Source organism: Heptranchias perlo, chromosome 8, assembly GCF_035084215.1.
Source record: "Heptranchias perlo isolate sHepPer1 chromosome 8, sHepPer1.hap1, whole genome shotgun sequence".
Taxonomy (NCBI): domain Eukaryota; kingdom Metazoa; phylum Chordata; class Chondrichthyes; order Hexanchiformes; family Hexanchidae; genus Heptranchias; species Heptranchias perlo.
Genome location: NC_090332.1, coordinates 79518564 through 79528700, shown reverse-complemented (window position 1 = coordinate 79528700; position 10137 = coordinate 79518564). Strand labels below are relative to the sequence as shown.

At 41.4% G+C, this 10137-nt stretch overlaps 1 protein-coding gene across 2 annotated transcripts; it reads left to right on the top strand.

The window, feature by feature from the left end:
• The first annotated feature begins 8482 nt into the window (after positions 1–8482).
• Positions 8483–9881, top strand: nkx2.2b (NK2 homeobox 2b). 2 transcript variants are annotated; one of them, XM_067988394.1, is made up of 2 exons: positions 8483–8741; positions 9301–9881. In XM_067988394.1, exons 1-2 carry the CDS (start codon positions 8483–8485, stop codon positions 9879–9881), a joined length of 840 nt encoding a protein of 279 aa, XP_067844495.1. The 2 variants fall into 2 exon arrangements, with proteins under 2 accessions (XP_067844495.1, XP_067844494.1); XM_067988393.1 differs by having other exon boundaries at positions 8483–8747.
• The last annotated feature ends 256 nt before the right edge of the window (positions 9882–10137 follow it).

Genomic DNA, 10137 nt, shown 5'->3' with positions numbered 1-10137 from the left:
AACTCCTGAGCTTGATAGCGAAAGCGAAGTTTCCGCCTGTTCATTTGTTTTTATTTTGAAAAGTTAGACGTTGTCGATAAGACAGAGAAAGTGAGAGAGAAAAGAGACACCGAGAGGGAGTATCGATTCGAGACCTCGATTATTAACCAAAAAGAGGCAACTTCTGTTCCCAACAGCCTGTCCGGGAGATGAACCTAGCGTGTTCAATGTAAGTCAGTTGGCTTCGCGGGGGCGGGGGACTAAAAGCGCCATCAAGGAGTAAAGTGTGTTTGCATTTATAGCCAATTTATTGCCAATGAACATATGGTCTGTATTTTGTCTAACGTCATAATCGAGAAGAGCAAACAGCGAGCAATCTGAGAGTGTTGAGGGGCACGGCTACTAGCCGAGCTGTGCAAACGCACTTGGACAATATTAAGAGTGGATCATTTTTTTTGTGTGTGTCCCTGGGTATATAAAGCGCATCAGTCTTATCTTTGCACGCACTCCTGACTTTCCATTTGGAGATACTTCATTAAACCAACGACATCCGAGCTTTTTTTAAAAAAAAACTGGCTGCATCACTCAATCCTCTCCAGCTTTCGCCAGGTGAGCACTTTCAGTCAGCACTTTTATTTTCTAATGGATTTGCATTTCCTCGCACTCGCGGCACTCGGCGAATGGGAGCTGCTCTTGTTTGAATCAGTAAATATAAATGTTGACGGATGAGCTTTAAAGAATGAAAATGAACGTGGCACGGGTTCAAATAGAAAATATTGTGGTTCAAATGAATGTCCCAGGGTACTGTATTTGCAACTGGAATAAGCACACGTAGTGATTCGATTTAATTCAGCTGTTTTAAGGGGTATTTGTAAGGCCGTCTCTTTTTCTGCTCCCCTTCGATGTGTTTAGAATGGAAAAATATATACACTTGTATGACAATTGTTTCAGTCTATTTCAATCATAATCAAACATTGCGGCTGTCAGTCGCACTTTAACTGTTAACTTGCACTGCGCAGTTTTATAGCCTGGATATCCTAACTACACGCAACAGTGGTTAACGTTTTACCAGGTCGATCAAAGGTAAAGCTCTCGACCACGTCACCCCGTCACCCTGCTGGAAACTACAATAACACATTCCCAACTTCAGCCCTTCCAGTCGGTACAGTTTTAACCCTTTCAAAGTTACACCCCCTCCCCCCCTACTTCCGTCGCCTCTCTCCCCTCTCCTCCATTAACCCAGGCCCCAGTATCCACTGCATTTAATTGAAGTTCGGGCTACCGTGCTTGCATGTGTGAAGAAACAGATGGATGATTGAGTCATCCAGAGCAGCCATTAAATACAAAGCAAATAGAAGTCACCTATATAAGGTGTGTCGGCTAGTAATGCCCACACAAGAGTCGGGGTTGAAAATAGATCCATTTAAGATACAATTCCGCAGTGGGATTAACAGTGTGAGATTTTCAGACTCTTGAGTTGTGTCCATGTGTGAGCGAAAGAGCTCAAACGATACGTACAGTGTAATGGGTGTTCCTGTACACACACACACACACAAACTAATCATCCTTTGCACCTATAGACTGAGGAATGTAAAATATCTAAATACGCCAACGGTGTTCTACGTTCATGTCATATCCAGATTCGGGTTTTGTTTTGAAGGTGATGGGTGTCGCATTTTAAACAATATCTAAAGAAATTATACAATTAGAGCCAAGAGTCTTATTAAACATGCTTCACGGTCACTGGTTGAAATCTGAGAATATTTATAAATACATTCTTTATATAGGTGTGGCGACGCGCACTTCTTCACTTGCAGTATTAAACTCACTGAGGATATAATTTCATATTTTATGGGACACAGGGCTCTTTGATAGTGAACAGAGATCTGTTCCTATAAAGCAAACCTATACAGGAAGTCACGATCAGCCCCGTTACTAAATATCACTGTCTCCCTCTTGTCCTACTATAAAACCCCCTTTATTAAGGGTGATTCTAAACCGCTGTTGTGACAGTTCTCGTTTATGTCAGTAGAGTTCGCCAGTGCATCAGGAGTGAGCACAACTCCTGCCTCGGTAGTCGCCTGGTTTAACGGGCTGCAGTCAGCAGTCTATGATTGCTGATCGGATTCACGTATATACCCGCATTCTAACTGTAAACTTTGCAGTGTGTTTTTGTTCAGTCTGAATTTGCTGAAGGAAATAGGGTCATGATTCAGAACTTTCCCTAAGAAGAAGTAGGTTAAAGGCCAGTGTTTTTTTCTGGAGGGGGGGGGGGCACATAACTATCGAGACCCTACTACTTTGATGTTTCACTTGCCCAAGAGTCTTCACACGCCTCCCAGTATTCAAACACTGCAACGTTACCTGCAGAAAACACAGATTTTAAAAAATTTCATCGCAATTTTCTTCTTATAGCTTCGTATTGTTTAATAAAAGGGGACGTGCAGACCTTGTGTTGTGTTGTGTCATGCTGTGCACTTATTTATTTAAGCAGCATATGATGCAAATATTCCACAGCGCGTTTTATTTTGACACCTTTTCAACCAACCATTGGTACTTACTTGTCCCTAAGGAAAGGCCTTGGAAATAGTCAGTAAATCGCCCACATCGTCTCCAGCAACAAGATTTTTTTAAAGAATTAATTAAATATCGTCAAGCATGGATTTAATTTCTCGGTTTTCTTTTTCAGAAAAAAAATTGCAAATTAATCGTTTTAAGGTAAAACGTTACTGCTTTGATTTAACAAAATAAAAGTGGGAAATCTCCCCGTGGGGGAGAGGCAAATCCTGATATGACATGTTTAATCATTAGAGAAAGTGAAAGAGTAAAGCCAATAGCTTTTGCCTCTGAGGGAAAAAGGGTTTATTTTCAAATGAAACATTAGCAAATGAGCAAGTAAAATAAGACCGGAGGCGTTGCTTCAATCGGATTTTAGAATGGAGCTTTGTGAGTGCTGTAGGTGAAATCGAAATGGACTTCCCACAAAAACTCTGTCCCCAATAAAAGATAGCAGCGCGTTCCTCCTGAATAACCGAACGCTTGATTGTACCCTTTTTATTCATAAAGTGCAGTGATTTATTTCCCATCTTTTTCTAGCTGTTTACCTCAGGAAAAATTAACCATGCTACTTATTATTGGAGTCTTGGGTTCCAGCGTGCAAAAAGCCTTCAGGAATAACATGCAAATCCCAATTTCAGCAGCACAAATACCACCTTAGGACATATTTCATTGCATTATCACATTGGAAGCCCTTTGATAATGGGTTTCCAATCCTATTCTGCAGAACAAGCAATTAACTGTTTCTGAAGCATAGAACAATAAAACACAAATACTGATTATCACCCTTTAACACATTAGGATGGATGGTTATTACCTTTGCTATCATTGTTCTTTTGAAACACTCCTTAATTTTATTTACCTATATCAAAACGCAGATTAGCGGGCGATACAACAATCTGAGATTTGAATGTATTTTTTTACACGGTGCGCACAAACTAATATTTAGAAGTGAGAACGAGCATTTTGTCAGCAAAGGCAATTCTAGTTTTAGATTGTTTTTAAATTAGGGGGTGTATCTCATTTAAACAGAAATTAAATTAAGGAACTGTGTGCGAGTCATATTGTTGTTTATGAAGGTGCACATTATGTCGAGTTAAGAACCGAGTCGAAGCTGGAATCCACTATCAGTTGTATACACTTTCTGTGTACGAATAGATCCTCACAAGGTCGAGCAATATTATAAACTTTCCTTGCGAAAACTGAACACAAAAATATTCATTCGCGAAGTCGATGTTCTTGTATAATTGACTGAGAATCGTATCTATTCAATACTATTTTTTTAAAATCCATTACATTTTATAGTGTTACAGATGTCTATTAATGGCAACGGTATTTTAGTTTTAACTTTCTGCTATTAACCGCGCCAGTGAAGACAAAGGAAATTGGAACGGATAACTGATTGTTTTAACTGTGTCATTTAATAGTATGTCTTATCGTTTCAATTTTGTTCGGGAATCGGTTGTCGTCCTCAACGTCTGTGAAAACATTCGGTTCATATCCCTGTCCGGCACTTATTTTATGCACGGGACCTTAATTTCTTGCCATTCTAATATTAATTAATTTCAAAATATTGGTGTGATATGAAATGATGAGGAGGAATATTTAGGGTCACAAGAGTTTGCTTTTCCCGTCACTGAACCTCACTCACCTTTAAACGACAGTGCATGGACAAGAATCCATATATCACTGTTAATTACCTACAGTAATTGCCAATTGGAACTGACAGGTTAATATGAATCGGCGTTATTCGCACCCTCCAGTGGTTAACGCTGTGATCGCTGTCCCTTACCACGTTATTGCAATTGAGACGGTTTAAAAACCCACCTCTAGTTCATAATGCTGGTGTGTAAAAAAAAGATCTTGAGTTGATCCTATTATGCCGAAGCCAAATACCCCAAATTTAGTTGATAAAATATAGCCACTTGCCACAATGACCTGGACCATCTCTTGAAGACTATTATTTCTGTTGCTGTACTAAAGCCTAATCAAATGCGTAAAGGTACATTCCTTTGTTTGGCTCTCGTTGGAAGAAAACAATTGCTCGCCTCGTCTCTCCACACATCAACTCACCCACTTCAAAAGTTATTTGTGCCGCGCACTCGCCGAGACTGCAGCGGAGCCCCCGTTTGGTCCAGTGAAAAGGCAAATGATGGTGAGTAGGGTTTTTAAGCTACCTGTGAAAGTAAACAGGTAAACACAACTAGAGGGCACTTGAGCTGAAGTACAACCACTTATCCTGTGCACATTTACCTCTCCTTTTCAGACTCTTGTTAGATTGTTCAAATAACCCCTCGATCCTATCAGTCTCTTCAGCAGGGGATTAAGATTTTGTGTAAAGGTCACTTATCTCTTCTTGTTTCAGAACCCGCCCTAGAAAGAAAGACACAGCTCAAGTCCAACACACAATGTGAAGATTCCTATTTCTCCACTGCTCTTTCCTCCATCTCCGCATCCTCTGCCCGTGTTCTTTTCTCCACACCTCATCTTATCCTTCGTTCATTATTAACTGCGTCCTCACTATTTCTCACCGTGGAATTGCAAAATTTATTTGTGCTATTGCCGCCCTCGATATGATTTGCAAAATTTATCATATCAAGGGCGGCAATAGCACAAATTAAAAGAAATGCATAACCTGCCAGTTATCTCTGTTAAAAAAGGCAGAAGCCAATTCAAAAAATGACATCAATCACCAGCAATATGCAGCAGTTAAAGCTAATGCTTTTTTTTAAAAAAAATGCTTATGTTAAATATTGACCCTAAACTTTTCAGTAATCACCACGGAAAGTTTAGAGAAGCGGGTAAGCATTGGGCCCTGAGAAAGTATGTTGCATTCATAGAAAGGAATTGCAAAATTCAAGTAATCACGCCATAGAGGAGCAGAACCTGATCGATTGGACGCGGTGTTTAGGGAAGTGTGAGAAGTAGTTGAGTTATCAGCATTTCACACTGTAACAGAGCAGACCTAATCAGAGGCCAAATGTGTTCACTACGTGTGCTTTTGAATGGACTTTTTGTCATCTTGCGATGCACTCAGCCATGGTTAATCATTCAGGAACCACCAACTTCCCCCCCCTCCCAGGACATATTTACTTATCAGGTGGTCTAAGTTAGGCGCTGGAACAGGTTCAGCCACAGAATTGGTAGGGTTCTCTATGGATTTAACAGAGCAAATAAAACACAATTGTGGCTGTGTTTGACTTTACGATAACAGAAAGCACATGGTAATGGGGCTGCCGCAGCCTCTGCTTGTTGGGGACACTTAGACTTCTTCAACATTCAATAGCAAAAGATTCTCTCTGGTTTGTTTCTTTTTTGTTTAAAAAAAAACCTTGTTGCAATTCAAGATAAAGGGCTTTATTTGCCTTTTGTGTGGGTCGGCAAACAATTGGAGATCAGGCGGTGAAATATTGGAATCTTCACCAATTTGCAGTTGTTGTTGAACTGAGTGTTGCTACTTTAGACGCACTGGTATAAACGCAGGGGAGAAATATTTACTAATTATTGCAGCAACCTTTTGCTCAATGAATGAAATGCGTTTAAAAGGAAGGTGAAGGCAAACTTATGCCATACATTGACGTCTCAATGTTTTACTCAGCGTCTTAAATAAGTTGAATTGTCGCAATGACGAAAACGGGCATCATTCAATATCTCACTGTCAATATCTTCCGCGAGCTGGGCTGGAAGACTGAGACTCAACTTCCATTTTTGAAGTTTCAGTTACAAGTTGCTCTTAATGGTTTATCTGCAAATAGCACGACCTTATAGTGTGACAGTTCTGTAATATGATGTTGGTAACTCCAATCCTTACAATGGCAGCGAAAGAAAAAAAAACTCACTGCACATGAAACTTGCTATATTCAACTTTATAGCCTCCGGCCCCTCAGCACCTAGTTATTTGAATGGGTGACTATGAACCTGATCATTTCTGAACGGTGTTAATAATCCTGAACTGTAGCTTTCCCTTTTTTATTATTCTAAGCACTTAACATCGACATAAATTTTCATATTTTAGAGGGGTTGAGGCGTTGGAATGCCCCCTATTGTCACAGACAAAGGATAATGTGCCATCACAAATATCCCATCAAAATTGCTGTTAAACAGACAGCACCGGGTTCGAACTTGCACAGAACTCTCCACGTCGTTCTCAATGTTTTAAAGCTACACATACCCATCGTCTGTGATCGAAGATGTTCTGAATCGATTCCGGGCACAGAGGGAGGGAGAGAGAGAGCGTTAACATGAAGGAGTTGCCTTAATATTGTGGAAAGGTTCAGAAATGAATGAAGAGATAGTCCATTGAAAGCAGTTGAATGCCATGACAACTAGGAACAACCTCAGATTTATTCCAAACAGTTAGAACACATTGTACCAGGGCGTCAATCATCTATTATGTCGCGACTGAAATAAATGCAAAAACTGGCCTCGGACAAAGGGTTCCAACAGGAGCCGGACATTTGTCTACATTTCCCCCATTGTCCGCAGCTTAGCAATCGGTTTGTATTTGTGTTTGCCCGGGTCCGACCACCCAAGATGCGGTGAGGAGTTGGTAAAACCTGCGGTATTGTTACCCAAATCACATACTAGATGGGCGGCAGAGAGAGAGAGAGAGAGAAATCAACTGATCAACAATAATAAATTGCTCTGCTTGTATCACCGCAGCTCTGCACAGCTATTGAATCGGGATTTCTGAGGGAGAGAGGTTCTTTAAAGAAAAAGCCAAGCTCCCCCAGTCCACCTGAATAAAAAGTGTCTGAGAAAGTTGTAAGAAATTAAGACCTACTCAAATTCCCCACACAGGACTGTGTTAGTTTTTAAAACAGGATTCACATGTGGAGGGAAAAATAGAGTGGAACTCCATCTTTTTTAATGACCATTATATGCCATTAAACAAGTTCAACGGTAATCTAATCGAGACTTTGACAGAAACAAACGATTTTGTAGCGTGAATACCTCTGACATTAAAAGCGCGTATTAGTCCAATGGAAAATGATGAACTGCCAACAGAAAGTTCTCCTATCTTTGAATTCGAGCTGTGACCTATCGCTATTCTCAAATTCGCCCTCCCCCCCATTATCCAGATCACAATGCTGAGGCACTTTCAGAATATACCTACAATTTAAATCAAATTGCTGCGACCGGAGCCCAGAGAGCTGGAGTTCCCTGGCGCAAAGAAGAGAGCTATTTTCCGGTTTACTGCTTGCATTTTTTTTTTGCCGCGTGGAAAAGCGAGGGATAAATGCAAAACGCTTTCCAGAGCAATTTGTTAAATAGCATTTTCAAGTACGCGGAATATCAGGCTACTTGGAGGTCCTTTGTATGTAAATCGAGTCTAAAAAAAGGAGCCCTCCCCATCTTTGTAATTAATTGACACGTTACACCACTCATCGTCGGCTGAAGCACCAATAGTGGAGAGTCGAATATCTCTCCCACATTCCCCCCCCCCCCGCCAAAATACCCCACAATTTCGCATCGGCAAACATAGTCTTCATCCACTTGACTCCCAGGACCCGCCCACATGTGTTCAACCTTTGGCACTTTTTTTTAAATGCTTTTTCTCTCGCTCTCTCTCTCTCTCTCTGCAGGTTCATGTGTTGTGACCAACCTTATAGGTCTTGATCAGTATTAGAAATGGCTCATTCGTTCGACATCGCGTTGTGCAGCAACTAAGATTTGAACTAAGCAAAGCTTTGACAATTTTGCTGGACTTACAGAATTATTGTATCTTTTTTTTTGGGGGGGGGGGGAGAAGAGGGAGGTCACACGTTAGATATTTACACTAAATGGTGCGATTCAACAGGAACTTAGACCTACCAGCACTTAACCGATCCGCCTTCTCTACGCTTTTTTTGTGTGTGTGTGAGTGTGTCTCTTTTTCTCAACAGCGGATTGAAAGGGGGGGGGAAAACTGGTGCTGCAACTTTTCCTGCATAAATTTGGCCAGAATATGTCGATGACCAACACAAAGACGGGCTTTTCAGTGAAGGACATCTTAGACCTTCCTGACACCAACGATGAGGACGGCTCGGCGGCGGAGGCGACGGAGGAAGATGGGGAGGCTTCGGAGGCGGCCAAAACTTCAGGGTTTGCGAGGACAAGTCCACTGGAAACTGTGCAGAGGCTTCCTCTGAAGAACCCCTTTTACGACAGCACCGATAACCCGTACACCCGGTGGCTGGCTACAACAGAGAGCATCCAGTATTCGTGTAAGTGTTGGGAATTCTTCAAATGGAACGATTCAGTTTCTCGTATAATAATTCACTTTGCATGCTTAGCTTACACAGAAAATAATTTAAAATCATTAAAAATATATATATATATACAAATAAATCTTCAAATATAAACATTGTGTTTCCTATTGCTGAGTATATGACCGTGCACATGTGTCTGATTTTCTATATGTTATGCATGGGATATTACAAATAAATTTGCAAATATAAACGTAATGTTTCCTATTGCTGAGTATACGACCGTGTGATTTTCTATGTTAGGCACGGGGAATGGCAATAGATTTTTATACAGATTTCAATCAGTCTGAAAGTTCGAATATAACAAGAACTAATCTGAAATTAGAGGTTAGAGTATTGTGTGAAAGGTTTGGAGATCAAGAGGTTTTTTTGGATTGATTTCAAACACAGAACTCCAGCCGTTTGGAGAAATGCGATCGAAATCTCGCATTACTGTTTTTTTTAAAAAAAATGATAGTTAAAAAAAAAGTGTGAGTTTTACGAATTATTTCCTCTTGGTTTTTTTCTCTCTCTCTAGTGCACGGAATTTCAACCAGCAGCTCCCAACAACAGAACCCGTCCAGTAAATCTTCGGAGCCTTCAGCCGACGAATCGCAGGACAACGCCACCGAGACCTCGAGCAACGGCAGCGAGTCGGGAAAAAAGAGGAAACGGAGAGTTCTCTTCTCCAAAGCTCAGACTTACGAACTGGAGAGACGCTTCAGGCAGCAGAGGTACCTGTCGGCGCCCGAAAGGGAGCATCTCGCCAGCCTCATCAGGCTGACGCCCACCCAGGTCAAGATCTGGTTCCAGAACCACAGGTACAAGATGAAGAGGGCCAGGGCCGAGAAAGGTATGGACGTGAACCCCCTCCCCTCGCCGAGAAGGGTGGCCGTGCCCGTGCTGGTAAGGGACGGCAAACCCTGTCACGCCAGCATGGTGACGAACGCTCTCAAATCCCAGGACTTGGCTGCGGCCACTTTCCAGACTAGCATCGCTTTCCCAGCCTACTCCACACAGTCTCTCCAACACATGCAGTATAACTCCCATTTTAGCTCTGCCAGCAATCCCCAGTATCACACACACCCGCTGGTGCAGAGTCAGCAATGGACTTGGTGAATCGATGTATAAGGACTGCTTGAGAACTGGGGAATATAAATATATATATATATATATATGTATGTGTGTGCATGTGTGTGTATATATATAATACATATACACACGCACGAACATACATTTGGAACTGTGATTCAGCTGAGTTTTTTTGTTGCTGTCTGTTTACAAAATATATATTGGCTACGAAACCGGTCCTCTGCGTATTTAGAACCGAGAATTCAACGCTCTTGTGACTTGTAAAGTATGTCTGTGTATTGTA

Coding starts and splice junctions, on each gene's coding strand:
- nkx2.2b (XM_067988393.1), top strand. CDS start 8,483: ATGTCGATGACCAACACAAAGACGGGCTTTTCAGTGAAGGACATCTTA. Junction 8,748..9,300: donor CATCCAGTATTCGTGTAAGT/GTTGGGAATTCT, acceptor CTCTCTCTCTAG/TGCACGGAATTTCAACCAGC.